At 52.7% G+C, this 17,837-nt stretch overlaps 5 protein-coding genes across 5 annotated transcripts in view; 3 read left to right on the top strand and 2 right to left on the bottom strand.

Moving 5' to 3' along the window:
* The first annotated feature begins 6,898 nt into the window (after nucleotides 1-6,898).
* On the top strand, nucleotides 6,899-7,380 carry LOC142404660 (histone H2B 1/2/3/4/6-like). The gene has a single exon (XM_075491656.1). It carries the CDS (start codon nucleotides 6,939-6,941, stop codon nucleotides 7,317-7,319), a length of 381 nt encoding a protein of 126 aa, XP_075347771.1. The 5' UTR covers nucleotides 6,899-6,938; the 3' UTR covers nucleotides 7,320-7,380.
* Nucleotides 7,381-8,311: 931 nt separating this feature from the next.
* On the bottom strand, nucleotides 8,312-9,002 carry LOC142408378 (histone H2B 1/2/3/4/6-like). Its single transcript, XM_075498810.1, has one exon. It carries the CDS (start codon nucleotides 8,900-8,902, stop codon nucleotides 8,381-8,383), a length of 522 nt encoding a protein of 173 aa, XP_075354925.1. The 5' UTR covers nucleotides 8,903-9,002; the 3' UTR covers nucleotides 8,312-8,380.
* A 112-nt stretch (nucleotides 9,003-9,114) lies between these two features.
* Nucleotides 9,115-9,610, top strand: LOC142408385 (histone H2A-IV). The gene has a single exon (XM_075498822.1). It carries the CDS (start codon nucleotides 9,115-9,117, stop codon nucleotides 9,502-9,504), a length of 390 nt encoding a protein of 129 aa, XP_075354937.1. The 3' UTR covers nucleotides 9,505-9,610.
* A 5,640-nt stretch (nucleotides 9,611-15,250) lies between these two features.
* Nucleotides 15,251-17,275, bottom strand: LOC142408366 (histone H2B 1/2/3/4/6-like). Its single transcript, XM_075498783.1, has one exon. It carries the CDS (start codon nucleotides 17,174-17,176, stop codon nucleotides 16,655-16,657), a length of 522 nt encoding a protein of 173 aa, XP_075354898.1. The 5' UTR covers nucleotides 17,177-17,275; the 3' UTR covers nucleotides 15,251-16,654.
* Nucleotides 17,276-17,388: 113 nt separating this feature from the next.
* Nucleotides 17,389-17,837, top strand: part of LOC142408374 (histone H2A-IV) — a 518-nt gene continuing 69 nt past the window's right edge. Inside the window, exon 1 of the mRNA XM_075498796.1 lies at nucleotides 17,389-17,837. This exon is cut by the window's right edge and continues 69 nt beyond it. Coding sequence (XP_075354911.1) covers nucleotides 17,389-17,778 — 390 coding nt within the window. The 3' untranslated portion in view covers nucleotides 17,779-17,837.

Raw genomic sequence — 17,837 nt, 5'->3', positions numbered from 1 at the left:
ATCTTCCTGTTGATCGGGTGGCCTGTAGTAAATGCCAACCATGAGGTTTCCTTTGTTGGCTTGGCCTCTAACTTTTACCCATAAGCTCTCAACTGTTCATCACTCTTTTTCAAAGACAGCTCTGTGCAATCAATCCACTTTTTTACGTAGAGGGCAAACCCCACCACCACCTCTGCTTCCTTGCCTGTCCCTTCTGAACTGTTTATAGTCATCAACTGCAGCACTCCAGTCTTGTGATTCATCCCACCAAGTGATCTATGACTGTGCTGGAGTTTTAGTGTTTGCTCAGGAGGATATATCACAGAATCATAGAATTGTTTAGACTGAAAAAGACCCATCATCAAGTCCAACCGTTTACCTAGCACTGCCAAGTCCACCCCTAAGCCATGTCCCTAAGCACCACATCTACATGTCTTTTAAATACCTCCAGCGATGGTGACTCAACCACTTCCCTGGGCAGCCTGTTCCAATGCTTGACAACCCTTTCAGTGAAGAAATTTTTCCTAATATCCAATCTAAACCTCCCCTGGCGCAACTTGAGGCCATTTCCTCCCTGGCTCATATTCAGCTGCCTGTCGACCAGCACCCCCAGGTCCTTTTCCGCCGGGCAGCTTTCCAGCCACTCTTCCCCAAGCCTGTAGCATTGCATGGGGTTGTTGTGACCCAAGTGCAGGACCTGGCACTGAGCCTTGTTGAACCTCATACAATTGGCCTCGGCCCATCGATCCAGCCTGTCCGTCTCGCAGAGGCAGCATCCGTCTGACAGATACAGTTGAGGAGGCAGAAGTGCAGCCTCTGTAGGCATGTTCCAAACAGTGACCAAGGTCATGCATTAAGCCAGTGGCTGCAAAGCCCCATTGACATGTTTTTCACCAGGGGCTGGGTAAGCATCTTCAATGTTTTCTCAAGCAAGTAGCTCTTCCTGATGCCTGTGCTGCGGAGCATTCATACTTTATATATGTGATCCAGTTAAATTCAGTCTGACTTATGAGTGCTCCAGGTACATAAGAAACATAAATGAAGTCACAGAGTCACTCAAGATAATTCAAATCTGCCCTTGATGTAATTGCAGCCTTTGTATGATTTGGAAGATATCTTTTGTCCGTGGATGATGGATTTTATTTAAAAACTGATTTATCATGATGTTCTAAATCATAGCACATTGTTACATGAGTAAGAAAACTTTGTGTCTCAATAGCGAAGGGGTTACGAATGCATACTGTTCAGTCTCCAGTAAAGGACTCTTCCCCATGATAAAAGATTTTTGTATTCATATAGATTTAAAATCCCCAGATAGATCAGTAATCTGCTAAAACAAGAAATCCATGACCAGAGGTATGGTAGGCATTAGGCAGAAAATGTAGTTATTACAAGGAGATCCATAGATACAGCTTTCTTCATTTTTCTTAAAATTATCTCCTTGCAAAAATATTCAGATTTTTTTAAAAAGTTTTATTTTAGTTCAAAGCAAGAGAGAAATAGCTCCTTGATCATTCCAGACTGCATAGTTTTCGATAACTTCCAAGCTTGGTTAAGGGACAATTGCAAGAATCGGTTCAGATCAATCAATCAAGCAAGCAATCAATGAGTCAAATGACAAAGTTTCTTGTTCAGTATTTAATGTTTCAATGTGATATAATCTGTATGAAAATGTTACTGTACTGGATGAATTTGTATGTGTATACTAATGGCTTAATAAAGAGCCTAATTTTGCCAGTAGGGAATGTGAATTCAGGTAGAGAGAAAGTAGCCAGTGACCACTCTTCCTTTCTGCTTAACCCCTTCCTTTAACAAGCTGGGAGGGTCACAGGGTGCACAACATATGATGCGTCTGGAAAACGTGTGCACAAGCTGGAGACCAGAAGGATGTGTAGAATGGAAACTCTGGGTATCGCTAATTTGAATCTTTCTAATTGTTCAGGCAAATGTTCAAGATCTTTTGGCGGGAACATGAACATGTGAAATAACGCATTTCAATGCCACTTGAACGTGACATTTCCTTTCCTGCTGCACACGTTACGCGTGTCGTCTGGGATCTCCCAACACAGCGTGTCTGGACTGCTGTTGTCTGCCCTGTGCATTGGGGAACAGCAGCTCCTTTGCACTGTGCATTGCAATGTGCATTGGGGAACAGCAGCAGAAAAGAGGAAGGAAAGACAGAAGAGGCTGAGAGCCACTATTTTTGACACCTATGATACTTTGCAGCCAATATTCATAGAAGCAGGTGCAATACTGAACTGTGTCACTCCAAGCCAGCACTAGGTCATCTTCCTGCAAATCAAAGGGAGCCTGCCCTGATATTATCCCAGAATGAGGTAGTTGAGAAGGTGATGACATTTTGAGCTAGAAAAAGTGATCTGTGCAGGATCAACAGTGAAGGCGGATGGCTGAGAACTGCTTGGAAGTGGCTGAATTTGTACTTCAATTCTCATACCTGAGCTACCATCCTAAATGGCTACCATTAGTAAATGATGGCTATTTGAAAGGGGAGGAGATTCTATATTAAGTCCAATTTAACATCAGTAAATCCATTCCCAGGTGGACAAAGACGTTCAACACAGTTTGTGGGGGAGCAGCAGGAGGCGGCAGGTGAGCTGGGAGACAAGGGGGACAGGGCAGGTGAGCTGGCAGGCAAAGGGGACAGCAGAGCAGGCGGGGCTATGCTGTCACCAGCAAGGACACAGCCCCGCAGCAGCCGCACAAAGCGAGCAGGGCAGGGACGATGGCAGTGATCGGGGACAGCCACAGCCCTGGCTCACCAGGCAAGTCTATGGGGATGAGGTGGGACAAGGTCGAGTCGGGGAAGTGCAGCCAGCAGGCCAGAGTCAGAGAGGCACAGGCGCAGCATGGAAGGTAAGGCCTGAGCCTAAAGGCAACCCCGAAGCCAAGAGGTGGAAAGCAGGGGGTGGAGGGCAAGACCTTGAGAAATCCTCCAACAAGTTGCCTTCAGGTCTGGCAAAGGGAAAGGGAGAAAGAAGGTCCTAGCAACAAGAAGCATGTTTTCCTGCTGGAAACGGAGTCCGACTGGATGCAGAAGTACAAGCAGAACTGCCATGAAATCTGCCTGTGCACAGTTAATGTGGTGAATAAAGCATTTTTGCGCTGCATTGAATATGTGCTACTGACGGAAGGGGGAAGGGGCGGGGAGGGGGATCTCCTCCCGGATAATCTGCCGCTTGTGTAGGCTGGGAGGAGAGTGTCGCCTGCTGAAAGGCACAGTGCCGGGCTGCCCCGAGCGCTGCCTGTGCAGACTTCCCCGGGCCACACGCAGCGAAGGGACGCTGAGGACTCCGCGCCGCCCCTTCGCTGCGGGCTCTGCCGGAGCCTCCCTCTCCCCCGGCCGGAGATCCCTCCCACGGCCCCGTGTGTGCGCGGGGCTCGGAGCCGCAGTCGCAGCCGCCGTGGAGAGGCGGTGGAGTGTGCCGGCCTAAAGCCTAAAGCTCGAGCAACTCGCGGAGGAATCGGCGTGGGGAAACCGGGAGGAGGGGCGCCGGGGGGCCGGTGTTGTGCCAGCAGGCTGCCGGTCAGTGCCTTGCTGCGATTCAGCCCTGAGCCTGACCGCCGCAGGCTCCCCTCGCCGGTTTCACCGTTCGAGGCTGTTTCCCGGCCGGGTGAGCTCCGCCCGCCACAGGTCTGGGCACCAGCAAACGGACGGACGGACGGAGGTCTGGGAGCACCTCGACTCTTCCCTACGGGACGACAGACGGATTTTACCTCGGCAGCTCCAACACTCCGAAAATTTGCACGGACGATCGCTTTTCCCTCAACACCCAGCCAAGACAGAGCCTCAGTACCGAGAGGCGAAGCAGGACAGGATTCCCGGCGGCCCCACGCCGGTCCCTCTGGACAGGGCGGGCGAGGGGGCGTGCAGCGGCTGGGGAGACGAGCTGCTCCGGGACACGGCTGGGAGCGTGCACAGCCGCTCTGTTTCCGCACTTACCGCTGAAGCCCGAGAAGGGTTAATTTGGGGCCCGTGAGGATGGCAGCTGCGTTCACGGGCTTCCGGCAGCGGCGCAAGAAACAGAAGGTAATCGAACCCCTAAGGCGAGTATTTCCAGAAAGGAACAGCCAGGCGAGACAAACACAGATTGGTCACAGGGGCGGGTGTGTACTTCACATCTCAGTCGCAAGGCCGGACCGGGAGCAGAGCGGGGAGCGCGGCCGGGAGCAGAGCGCGGCGGGACGCGGCGCCGGGGCCAGAGAGGAACGAGCCACGGCCTGAGGCTGGGCGCGGCCGCCGAGCTCCTGATCGCAACGGGCACCTTCGCGATCACCTCGTCCTACCCAGGCCGAGCGGGGGCGGATGTCACCGCCGAGGGAGCCTCGGGCAGGGCGGGCAGCAGGGCAGCGCCGCGCTCGGCAAAGAGGAACGCGGAGGTCCGCGAGCGGGTAGGTATTCGGGGATCTCGGCAAGCTCGATCTTGCGCAAGACCTTGCGCAGTCTCGATCGCGGATCTTGCGCAAGCTCGACCGAAGAAACCCGCAGGGAAAGCGGGCACGGAGGATCGACGTGAAGTGCACCACACGCTCCCTCCCACGGCGTGTGCAAGCGGAAGAAGGAAGGCCTGATGGCCCCTTGCAAGTGCGCGGGGGTCCCAACACGGAGCACTGCTTACAGTGCCCTTGGAGACCGCTTCTCGCAACAGCCCGCTGCTGTGTTCCGGCCCGCTGCGTTGTTCAGCGTACGCACCCTTCGCTTCCTTCACGTTCCATAAGACGTTTACCGTCAAGTGATATGCAAACACACACACAGAAGGGTGTCTCCGACGCACACATCGCACCGAGTCTCACCCAAGCACACATCGCGCTGTGCTCCCGAAAAAGACAGCGCACCCCCAAACCCACGTTGCATTTTCACTCCCCGACGCAAACATCACCGTGCACCGCCCGACACACACCTCGCCCTGCGTGCGGCACTGCATCGCTCTGTGCCTGCCGAAACACGCATCGCTCCGCTCCTCCCCTGCACACGCATCGCTCTCCGCCGACGGACACGGACGTCCCTCGGCGTCCCCAAGACACTCCCATCGCTCTGCCCCGGCTGACGAGCACAGCGCTCCGCGCCCGCCGTGCACACAGCGCCCTGCGTGCGCAGTCCCATCGCTCCGCGCCCGCCGTACCAATCGCCGTGTACCCGCCGTACCAATCGCCCCGTGCCCGCCGTACCAATCGCTCCGCGCCCGCCGTAACAATCGCCCTGTACCCGCCGTACCAATCGCTCCGCGCCCGCCGTAACAATCGCCCCGTGCCCGCCGTAACAATCGCCCCGTGCCCGCCGTACCAATCGCCCCGCGCCCGCCGTACCAATCGCCCCGTGCCCGCCGTACCAATCGCCCTGTGCCCGCCGTAACAATCGCTCCGCGCCCGCCGTAACAATCGCCGTGTACCCGCCGTAACAATCGCCCCGCGCCCGCCGTACCAATCGCCCCGCGCCCGCCGTCCCGATCGCCGTGTACCCGCCGTACCAATCGCCCCGCGCCCGCTGTACCAGTCGCCGTGTGCCCGCCGTACCAATCGCCCCGCGCCCGCCGTAACAATCGCCGTGTGCCCGCCGTACCAATCGCCCCGCGCCCGCCGTACCAATCGCCCCGTGCCCGCCGTACCAATCGCTCCGCGCCCGCCGTAACAATCGCCCTGCGCCCGCTGTACCAATCGCCGTGTACCCGCCGTAACAATCGCCGTGTACCCGCCGTAACAATCGCTCCGCGCCCGCTGTACCAGTCGCCGTGTGCCCGCCGTACCAATCGCCCCGCGCCCGCCGTACCAATCGCCGTGTACCCGCCGTACCAATCGCCCCGCGCCCGCCGTACCAATCGCCCTGTGCCCGCCGTACCAATCGCTCCGCGCCCGCCGTAACAATCGCCCTGTGCCCGCCGTACCAATCGCCCCGCGCCCGCCGTACCAATCGCCGTGTACCCGCCGTACCAATCGCCCCGCGCCCGCCGTACCAATCGCCGTGTACCCGCCGTACCAATCGCCCCGCGCCCGCCGTACCAATCGCCGTGTACCCGCAGTACCAATCGCCGTGTACCCGCCGTACCAATCGCCCCGCGCCCGCCGTACCAATCGCCGTGTACCCGCAGTACCAATCGCCGTGTACCCGCCGTACCAATCGCTCCGCGCCCACCGTACCAATCGCCCTGCGCCCCACGACAAACATATCCCTCTGCTCCCACGACACAGGCACAGCGCATACGGCTCTGCGGCGACGACAAACACATCGCTGCCCTCCCCACGACAACACACACATCCCTCTCAGCCCCCCACAACACACATCGTCCTGCGCCCCAAAGACACACGGATCGCTCCGCGCCCCGCCACGCACACATCGCTCTGTGCCTCCAGAAACACACGTCGCTCTTCGTCCCCCCGAAACACATGGCTCTGGGCCCCCCAAAACTCACTACCCTTACGCCCCGACACAAACGTCGCTCTACGCCTCCCCGAAACGTATCGCCCTGAGCCCAACGACACACACATCGCCGTGCGCGACGACGGACACACGCATCGCTCTGCCCCGCCGGACGCCCATCGCTCCGCTCCCGAGGACGCTCCCACCGCTCTGCACCGACGCACTGGACCTCGCTCAGCGCCCCGCGCTGCTGGCACCTCCGTGCACCGCACGAAACACGCAGTCTTTTGCTCCCCAGCACACACAGACGGCCGCGCATACGGCTCTGCGGCGACGACCAGCGCACGGCTCTTCGCCGCACGCATCGCTCCGAGCCCCTCCAACGCACATCGTCCTGCGCCCCGCCGAAGCGCCCACCTCCCGGGGCGGGAACTCCCCTCAGTGAGTCACACGGCCCTCGGAGGTGGAGCTTCCTCGCCCGTGACCGGCAGCGCGCATATAAAAGGGCCCCGCGGGCAGCGACGGCGGCGTCTTGGTGCTTGGTGAGCGCTGTCCGCGGGTGAGGGAGCGACGCGCCTCTGCTGCCATGCCCGAGCCGGCCAAGTCCGCCCCCGCGCCCAAGAAGGGCTCCAAGAAGGCGGTGACCAAGACGCAGAAGAAGGGCGACAAGAAGCGCAAGAAGAGCCGCAAGGAGAGCTACTCCATCTACGTGTACAAGGTGCTGAAGCAGGTGCACCCCGACACGGGCATCTCGTCCAAGGCCATGGGCATCATGAACTCCTTCGTCAACGACATCTTCGAGCGCATCGCCAGCGAGGCCTCGCGCCTGGCGCACTACAACAAGCGCTCCACCATCACCTCGCGGGAGATCCAGACGGCCGTGCGGCTCCTGCTGCCCGGCGAGCTGGCCAAGCACGCCGTCTCCGAGGGCACCAAGGCTGTCACCAAGTACACCAGCTCCAAGTAAGCTGCCTCTGCACCCTGTGCCAGACCTCCTCGACCCAAAGGCTCTTTTAAGAGCCGCCAATTCTTTCAGTTGAAGAGCCTTGTCACTGGCGTTTCCCGACAGTTATTTAACTTCTAAGTCACGGTTGCATAGTGTCCGTCGGGACCAGGTTTTCATCGGTTATTGGGGTTTTTCCTGTGCCTCTTGAGTCTGAGGTCTAACCTGGTGCTGTAAAACGCGAAATGACAGAAGCTTCGGAAGCGCCCATCAGGGGCAGCAGGGGCTGAGAAATCGCAGTCGTCGACGCGCGATTAGACCTTCTCTCTCTCAATGTTAGTCCGTTCTGAAACCGCTAACAGTCTGTATTAGGAACCCTAGATTAAAAAATGCTAGGAAATTATTCCTTGAAGGCATACATTTTAAACGGAATATTTTTTCCAGATAGGGAAGACCAACGAAACAAAGCCCTAATTTAAAAAAAAAAAGAGGATTTCCTTACCAGTTACTTAAATCCTGGAAGACATTTTTAAGCTATATTGGCATATGTCTATGACTGATAACATAAAAGTTCGTGGTAAAAGAACAGGGAGAAGGGGTGGACCAGGGCTGAAACCAGCCGGAGTCTGGGAGAACAAGCACCGTGACCACTTTCCCTTTCTCTCATTTCAGACACCAGGGACTTTCGCTGAGCAATGGCACGCTTCGGACGGCGCAGGGACAGTGCCCTACAAGCAGCTGGCAACAGAAGCAGCCCACAGAAGTGCATAGTGAGCAAAGACTCACTGGTAATGACTGGGCTCAGTCGGGTAGAGAAAGCCGTAAAGAGGAAAGTGTACAGACCACAAGTAGGGACCAGAGATAGGGGCTGTGTTCGTAATGCTGGGGCATAGTTCGTACTGCATAGTTTGTGAAGCTACACTGGGGCTTTTAGATCATTGGGACTGAACATTCATCCTTAAGATAATCAGAGAACCTGCCCACAGTAAAGCTCAAGAAAGACATAGAAATTAAAGCTCTTTTACTGGAGAAGTGGGTGGCTCTTAAAAGAGCCTTTGGGTTAAACGTTTTTTTCAAACAGAGATTTACTTGGAGCTGGTGTACTTGGTGACAGCCTTGGTGCCCTCGGAGACGGCGTGCTTGGACAGCTCGCCGGGCAGCAGGAGCCGCACGGCCGTCTGGATCTCCCGCGAGGTGATGGTGGAGCGCTTGTTGTAGTGCGCCAGGCGCGAGGCCTCGCCGGCGATGCGCTCGAAGATGTCGTTGACGAAGGAGTTCATGATGCCCATGGCCTTGGACGAGATGCCCGTGTCGGGGTGCACCTGCTTCAGCACCTTGTACACGTAGATGGAGTAGCTCTCCTTGCGGCTCTTCTTGCGCTTCTTGTCGCCCTTCTTCTGCGTCTTGGTCACCGCCTTCTTGGAGCCCTTCTTGGGCGCGGGGGCGGACTTGGCCGGCTCAGGCATGGCAGCAGAGGCGCGTCTCTCACACAGCCCAACACACAGCAACGCCACCAGCTGAACAGCGGAATGAGGCGAAGCAGCCGTCTGCCACGTATTTATAGCTCTCTTATGCAAATGAGCAGCATCCCCTCTCCGTACTTTCATTGGTCAGGACACACAACGCGTCATAACTCCCCTAGAGACGTTTTTTATTGGTCGGAATTCGATTCACCACCTCATTGGCTGCCCAGAGCAGACCTACTTCTCAGCCTATCAGCGAACGGGCGAGGTGGGCAAGCGAGGCTATAGCTGAGGAGCGCTGGCGGGTTGCTTCGTTCTCTTGCTGGGTGCCCTCAGAAGCGAGCGATCGAGCGAGGATGTCGGGCCGCGGGAAGCAGGGCGGGAAGGCGCGGGCCAAGGCCAAGTCGCGCTCGTCGCGGGCCGGGCTGCAGTTCCCCGTGGGCCGCGTGCACCGGCTGCTGCGCAAGGGCAACTACGCGGAGCGGGTGGGCGCCGGCGCCCCGGTGTACCTGGCGGCCGTGCTGGAGTACCTGACGGCCGAGATCCTGGAGCTGGCGGGCAACGCGGCCCGCGACAACAAGAAGACGCGCATCATCCCCCGCCACCTGCAGCTGGCCATCCGCAACGACGAGGAGCTCAACAAGCTGCTGGGCAAGGTGACCATCGCGCAGGGCGGCGTGCTGCCCAACATCCAGGCCGTGCTGCTGCCCAAGAAGACTGACAGCCACAAGGCCAAAGCCAAGTGAACGCACCCACGAGTAGTCAAGAAGCAAAACAGACAAAAAAAGGCTCTTTTCAGAGCCGCCCCCATGGTCGTAAAGGGTTGAGTCGCACTCTGCACTTTCGGTTCTTGTAGCAAATGCAGGCAGAAACACACAAGCTGTTTTTTCTTAAAGCAGCTGCCTTAACTTTGCTGTTCTCTGTTCCTCCCTGCCTATGTTTTTTCTAGGAAGAGTGTTGTTTTAGTAGTACTAATGTTACTTTTAAAAAATCTTGGACCCATTCCCCGAGGGATTAAGTTTTGTTGCTTGTTGCTTTTTTAGAATTTTTTCCTATTTATTTTTAATAAAATGTTTTTATGGTTTAGGAGAGTCTGGGTGTTTTTAACATGTCAATAGTGGCAACTGCATTTTTGTGTGCTGCCGGAGTAAACATTGCACCTCCTAGGAAGCAAACTCTGGCTTTGGTGTAAGTGCTCTTTGCAGAACTTATTAAGGGCGATACAAACAGAAGTCTTCGTATCAGTCTGGATTATTTCTGTGCTGTTGGAGAGTATCAAAGAGCAGCCGATTGCTGTTGCAAGTCTGGGCAACACGGAGTTTTCAAACTCGGAGAGAAGAGGGGGTGGGGAGAAGCAAAGCACACACACCCCGAACAGAAAACCCTGAAGAAACCGCGTGGTCCCACCAGTGACTCTGAACCAATTCTTCTGCAACAGCAGTGGCTTCCTTGCCTCAGGCCCCTTGTTGATTTCCATTTTTCGCTGCCTTTTAGCGCTGTCACGTGAGAGAGTCCCGCTGGCTTTCCTTGGCAGAATTAACTCTGCAGAGCACTAGGGAAGGATTTCAAGCAGGGCAGGGTTACCAGCGTTCTCAGTGAGCTGCCTGATGTGACGTGCTACTACGGTGACAGTTGCTGCGTTACACTAGACAGAGCACTGTCACTTTTAATTTCATTTTGCTGCTGCTGGCTGGATCCGCCCCCTCTTCTCTATGAGGTACAGGGAGTTTTGAGCTCCCACCTCGTTTGGGAGAAGGCAAGTGACCCTTGGACTTGCTGCTGCCTTGAACGGGCTGCTGCCGTTCCAGCAGGGCACAGCGTTGCCTTCAAGTCCTTTCTCTGCTTTGGTGCTGCCCTGCTCGCTCCCGATTTCCTTCTGGCTTTAGCGGGGTTGCTCACTGCTTTTTTAGCCTTCCAGTCTTGTGCAGGCCCTCGACTGCAGAGGCCGTTGCATTCTTGACTTTCCTGGGGCTCTTTTTTGCGCTCCATGGAGGCGGGCCCAGCCTCGGTGATCAGCTTGGTGGCACTGGAGCAAGAGGAGGTGTTTTCAGCACGACGACAGCTTTCCCCATCTCTGTCGTCCAGTACAGGGAAAAGAGAGATGTGGGGTAGCATATCTGCGGACCTGGTGTTCACTGAGCTTAGCTTTCCTAAAATTGAGTCGGTAATAAGTTCACCCACGTACTGGGGAGGGAAGCCTCCGCTCCGCTCTGTGTCTGTTTCTTCCACAGAATGGAAGTGTCGTCTCCGTATCGGAACCAGTGGGGATTGTAGCAAAAATAGGGAAGGGACCTGTGAAACCCCCTGAGCACACAGGCATCATCTCGATGTTGCCTGAAAGCATTTAAATTCTAGTTTCTAGGCTGCGGAAGCTTTCCAAGGGACACTCTTTTGGATTCCTTTCCCTTGTAAATGAATGCTCTGGTATCAAGAGTACAAATGCAATAGTACAGAAGAGGTAGTATTCATTATTATTCTTGAAGTTATTGCTCTTCTTTTCCTATTGCAGAATGCATATAGGCATTTCGTAGCTCTAGTTTCAAACCTTATATCTGGGAAACAAAGCCTTAAAAACCCAATAGGGCTATGTGAGGCCTAAATTGTGAAGGGCTGCAAGGCCTGAAACGTGTATTCTACAGCCAGACACTTGTGTGAAGATGCTTCGCAGATGTGGTTTACAAAACCCGGGGTAAGTGGGCAGCTTGGTTCTGAAAATATATACCTTTCTTAACAAGGTGAGTGTGAACACCTGCAATCTCACAGGCGGATTCCTGGTTATTTCTTTAACATGAACGCGGGTTTGCAAGAGCAGAACAGGAGAGGAAGGTGAAAGGCAGTGCATTTCCCACCCCCTGGCACCCCTCCTGGTCGGTCTTGCTCCCGTTCCTGCTCCCAGACTGCTCCCGGCTGCTGACGGGGCAGCCATCGCTACACATCCCTCTTCACCTATCGTGGATGCACAATGGCAGCCGGATTGGAGAGCTGGCTGTACATTGAAAGGAACCAATTCCTTATGAATTTGTTTCTTTCTTCATGGTGTGTTTTACTGCTGGAGCAGGGGAAGCAGAAAAAAACCCAGAACACTCAAAGGGCTTTTAATAGCTACTAAGCAGTATTGGCTTTACTGTATGATTGAATCCCGCGAGCCTAATTTGGGTACGTTAACGGAGGAGAGCTCAGGCTGGAGCACCGTGCATAAATGCAGCAGGCGGTGGATACCAGAGTGGCCGGTCCCCACCAGGACCCCTTGTTTCTCCAGCGATGACACAACCCTCCGGGGTTGTTGGTCCAGCCATGGCAAGCAGAGATTGTCCAGCTCCCCGCACCGGTGCCCGACATGGGGATTTAAGGACTGATCCACCTCCATGGAGGAAAAATCCTGGAGTCCGTTGTGGCCAAGCCGGAGGAGGGAGTGTGGTGTAAGATGGGCTGCTTTGAGGGGAGAAGCAAGGAGGGAAGAATCTGATTCGAGCGGAGAAGCCCAGGCCGGGCTGGGCCCCAACCCCTTCTGGACGACGCAGAGGGGTCGGGGCTGTTGCGGGGGTTGGAGGCTGAGCGGGCTGCACCGTTCTGCGGCATCGTCCAAAGACCCTGGCACTGCAAGAGGCGCTGGGAACAGCGGGGAGAAGGCCGAGAGAAGGGTCAGATATCTCCAGGAAGGGCAGAGCAGGGCCCCGGATTCTTAAAGCCAGAAACAAGCTCTTTCCTTTCCACGTTTTCACCAGTTAAACTATTTTGAACTCTTTCATTGTCAAGAAACCTGCAGGGTAAGTGGAAGAGGCCACACTGACAAGGTGTGCTGGCTTGCCAGCATTTGACAAGGAATGCTTTTGGAACAAGTTCTCCATCAGGATGGGCTGTCACGTAATTTAGTTCTTTGCAGCCACCAAAGAAACCCAACCCCAAACCTAAAAACCCTTCCCACCTACACAGGCCTCTGGTTCTGTGACCCCAGTCCCCGAGGAAAGAGCTGCCCCTGCTCATTGCAATGCTTCTTCCTTCCTTGTGGGTAGTATGTGGGTAGCTGGGAAGGGAGAAGGGGTGCTCCCAGCCGCATTCCCCGCTGCTGCCAGCCCTCTTCTCCAGGGAGATTTGTGTCACGTCTTGAGCTGTGCTGTGTTCTGATACAGCACAACCCTGAGATCAGGTTTCTGGAGCCCAAGGACTTAGTTTTTTCCCTTACAATCTGAACCAGGCACATCTGCATTACTGGCCACAGCATTACGTCAAAGTATATAGAAGAGCAAATCTTTTTCCCTAGGTGCAGTTAATACTTTCTCCCTCAATGCTAATTATTTTGAAATATATTTTTTTCTATGAAGTCTGGAAAAGAAAGTTTCTGGGAAACTAACAGAGCAATATTTTGCCCTGTGTCTTGAGTCATTATAATCTCCAGCCATTAGGAAAAACAATTTGATTTCATAAGTAGGTGAGGAGATACTGATTTACTGCATTCAAAAAAAGAGCAGGAAGTAGCACAGAATTGCTATAGCCAGCATGTGATTTGTTCAGGTTTTGGATCGGGTCTATGGCATCTCTTTCTCGTTTCTGATTCACTGTCCGGTCAGTTAACTAGAGAATGCAGTTATTTGTTTACCCAGCTGATGTACTTCACTTTTGCAAAAATAAAAGCATGGGGTTTCTTAAACATGATGCTAAATAAATATGCATTTCACTGTAGGTATGCTTATCTAGAGAAGATATAAGTCTCTCCAAGAATGCTACTAAGCTTATTATTCTATCAAAAATAAGATAGGGGAATTTTTTGTAACTGTTTGGATTGTTCTTTAGTATTCTTCATGGCTGGTTACTCACTACAGGAGTAAACTGTAATGTAACTCTGATTGTTTGAAATATAAAAGGTTGCTACTATAAAAACATATTTTGACAAAAATGTTTGTGTAACCACAAATAAATATACCCTATATTTCCACTGCTGTGAATAAAGAGGGATTTTGAAGATAACATGGAGGGTAGAGAAAAACATAGCACAAAGGGCCTGTTTAAAGATTATGTGTCCTAGCACTTCCCAGTGTTGAGAATTGACTGGATTAATAGCCTTGCTTAGCACTAGCAGCTAAAGTAGTTGAAGCCCTAGGCTGCAAGAGTTGACAGAGAGTAACCTTTTTGATGAAACTCATGCTGCAAATGCAGAACTAGCTGAAACTGGCAGGTGCAAGCAGAGTGAAGAAGATAAGGACCGAGGAAACAATTCCAAGAGAACGAGGTAACTTCAGAAGGTGGCCAGCCCAGCAACCAAGAAAACCAATAAGAAATCAAGAGACCACAGACCAGAATTAAGAGATTGGGCTTGGGGATCGAGTGCTGGGTGCTACGGGTACCAGTGGGGGGTGCGATCTGGGGTGGGGGTCCCTTTTTGGAGGCACCCAGCTCGAGCTGCTCTGCATGTCAGATAAATAAACCACTTATTTACTCAGCGGACTGGAGACTCGTCTTCTTCAAGCAGGAACCTAGGGCCAAGCCCTGTTGAGATGGCATCTGCATAATTCCTACCACGGTCTAGGTGGCGGCAGCATAATTCCTGCTACACCAGGATGACATATTTGAACACTGTGCCATCTTACTCTTGCTGGGTGATGTCACCTGGGTAGAGTGGATTGAAGAACACCAAGAAACTGCTTTGAACTGAATAGGAAAGAACACTGAAGAACATGAAAGATGGAAGACTATGCTGTCATATGATTTTATAGTCACACTGTTGGCTGTATTAGATTTGAATGTTCATCCCCCTGTGGGATGAAATTGTTATGTTTGCTATTCTTGCTGAGCCTGAATCCTCCTACTTTTACCTCTGGTGAAAAGAAGAAGTACACAAAATTTTCCATGGTGGTGGTTTTCTGTCATTTCAGAAACTTTGGTCTCAGCACTGATGGAAGAATAACAGATGTGTTAGAATCAGATCTGATGACGTGTGTGTGCGTGTAGAAATGCTATGTTCACACGATAGCCCCCCAGTATTGCCTTATCTTTCATACTGACATTGGAAGCAGCAATCATAAGCAACGTTTTCTTTTCTGTTGAGTGAAGAGTCGCATGAGCCTAGAAACAATTTCATCTACTGAAACAGCCTTTTTAAAAAAAAAAAACAAACCTGAAATTTCTGTGAAAGCTTTGTTAATGAAGCGTGCAGCACAGAGCATACAAAGTCAGGAAAGGCAGAAAGAATGCTTGTGGATTCCTGAACCGGGAGGCCAAAAGGCACCACTGAGCTCCTACTTTAACTCAGGCAACAGGGCTGCCCTGTGATAGCCACAGCTTGAACTAAGGTCTTTCTTTTAGGACAATGTAACTGACTTTGACTTTTGCATGACTGATTATTGAGAACAATAGCCACTGACAAATTGTTCTCATGATCACCACCACTGTCAAAATCTGAGCACTTTTAGTAGATGATATTTTCTAGAGTCCCTTTCTAGCAACCCACACATCCCCTTACACAAAAACCTGGAGACTGGAATATAGTATGCTTTATTCATCTTTTTAGGTACGGGACATACAGAGAGGCCCAGAAAGTGCAAACTGTGTTTCAGAGTTTGCACTAAGGCACTTGGAGAGCAGATCTCTCAACTCCATTTGAAGCTGCTGGAGAACCGAGTATGGAGGATGCCTCTTACCACCAGATACCTGAAATCCGATCTGAGAGCTGCCCATCAGCCTTCAAGCTGAAATGAACTTTGACAAATTGGTGGCTGATTTAAGAGAGACCTGGTGCCTGCCTCAGTGCCTGTACTAGCAAACAACATGTAGTCAGTACTAGAAAGGTTGACTTTTGTGATTCTGTGGTCCCTGTATGGACTAGGTGTGTTCACAAGTCCATAGAATACGCTTGGCGTTCAGGATTATTCAGATCCAGTTTGAGAGAAGGTGAGAATGGCTTGGGTCTGCATCTATAGCAGTGCCTAATTACCCAAGAATGTGATGGAATGATTCAGCCTGGGAGTTGAGGCTGCAAGACTTCAGGGTTGATTAACAGCTATTTAGTAAACCCTGATAACTTAAGAAATCAGCCCATGGTGGCTAGTTTCTTAGTGTTTAATAGTTTTAATACAATTAGAGACATATAAATACAGGAAAGGTCAGGTACCTATGAAATAATATTCATCTTCACCTTGTGATTTTAGCTACAAGGGGAATATTCTCTCCCTAAAGCAGCCCTAGGGAGAAGCTGTGCAAGTTACCATAAAAATCACATGCACAGCAAATTATTGAGAAAGTTGCTGAATAAGTAATAGAACAAAGAACTCCTTTCTAAAATTAATCACTAGGCTATTGGGAACAGCTTATTAAGATAAATGTCACTTATTACTACATAAATTCTTTTACAGTACAGGGCACTGCAGATCTCACTTTACTAGGGAAAAAAATAAAAGACTGAGCACCATCAAGCGGTAGATATTGTTATAGCAGGTACAACAATGTCCATAAGTTTCCGTTACTAATTTTGTTTTTTTCCACGACTAGAAAAGTATAGAAGCCATTTTTTTTCCTTTAATTTACAACGCATATAACATGAACATATTTTGAATTAATCGCGATGTATTGCACAAGAAATATGCGTACCACAATCTTAATGGAAAATTATACTAGAGCTGTAAATCAAGAAAACAGTATCATGGAGAAAGTAAACACAATAAAAAAACTTCAGTTACAGCAAGTCATTTATTGCCCAGATAAAATCTATGTACCCTGACACAGACAATCGGGAACAAAATGTTACCGAAATTGATTTTAAGTGTGACATAAAGGAGGTTGTAAATTAAAAATTCACACTAAGTTATTAAGGTTTTTACCGTATTTGCCAGTACAGCCCTTTTATTGAAAAGGTGGGTGGCTCTTAAAAGAGCCTTTGGGTTAAACGTTTTTTTCAAACAGAGATTACTTGGAGCTGGTGTACTTGGTGACAGCCTTGGTACCCTCGGAGACGGCGTGCTTGGCCAGCTCGCCGGGCAGCAGGAGCCGCACGGCCGTCTGGATCTCCCGCGAGGTGATGGTGGAGCGCTTGTTGTAGTGCGCCAGGCGCGAGGCCTCGCCGGCGATGCGCTCGAAGATGTCGTTGACGAAGGAGTTCATGATGCCCATGGCCTTGGACGAGATGCCCGTGTCGGGGTGCACCTGCTTCAGCACCTTGTACACGTAGATGGAGTAGCTCTCCTTGCGGCTCTTCTTGCGCTTCTTGTCGCCCTTCTTCTGCGTCTTGGTCACCGCCTTCTTGGAGCCCTTCTTGGGCGCGGGGGCGGACTTGGCCGGCTCAGGCATGGCAGCAGAGGCGCGTCTCTCACTCAGCCCAACACACAGCAACGCCACCAGCTGAACAGCAGAATGAGGCGAAGCGGCCGTCTGCCACGTATTTATAGCTCTCTTATGCAAATAAGGAGCATCCCCTCTCCGTACTTTCATTGGTCAGGACACACAACGCGTCATAACTCCCCTAGAGACGTTTTTTATTGGTCGGAATTCGATTCACCACCTCATTGGCTGCCCAGAGCAGACCTACTTCTCAGCCTATCAGCGAACGGGCGAGGTGGGCAAGCGAGGCTATAGCTGAGGAGCGCTGGCGGGTTGCTTCGTTCTCTTGCTGGGTGCCCTCAGAAGCGAGCGATCGAGCGAGGATGTCGGGCCGCGGGAAGCAGGGCGGGAAGGCGCGGGCCAAGGCCAAGTCGCGCTCGTCGCGGGCCGGGCTGCAGTTCCCCGTGGGCCGCGTGCACCGGCTGCTGCGCAAGGGCAACTACGCGGAGCGGGTGGGCGCCGGCGCCCCGGTGTACCTGGCGGCCGTGCTGGAGTACCTGACGGCCGAGATCCTGGAGCTGGCGGGCAACGCGGCCCGCGACAACAAGAAGACGCGCATCATCCCCCGCCACCTGCAGCTGGCCATCCGCAACGACGAGGAGCTCAACAAGCTGCTGGGCAAGGTGACCATCGCGCAGGGCGGCGTGCTGCCCAACATCCAGGCCGTGCTGCTGCCCAAGAAGACTGACAGCCACAAGGCCAAAGCCAAGTAAACACAACGGAAAAGCGGCACGTTGTCTCCTCCGGAGAAGATAATCAAAAGGCTCTTTTT

This window comes from Mycteria americana, chromosome 1 (genome assembly GCF_035582795.1).
Source record: "Mycteria americana isolate JAX WOST 10 ecotype Jacksonville Zoo and Gardens chromosome 1, USCA_MyAme_1.0, whole genome shotgun sequence".
In the NCBI taxonomy this organism is placed as follows: domain Eukaryota; kingdom Metazoa; phylum Chordata; class Aves; order Ciconiiformes; family Ciconiidae; genus Mycteria; species Mycteria americana.
The sequence above is the reverse complement of the archived record's forward strand: the minus strand, read 5'-3'. Positions and strand labels throughout refer to the sequence as shown.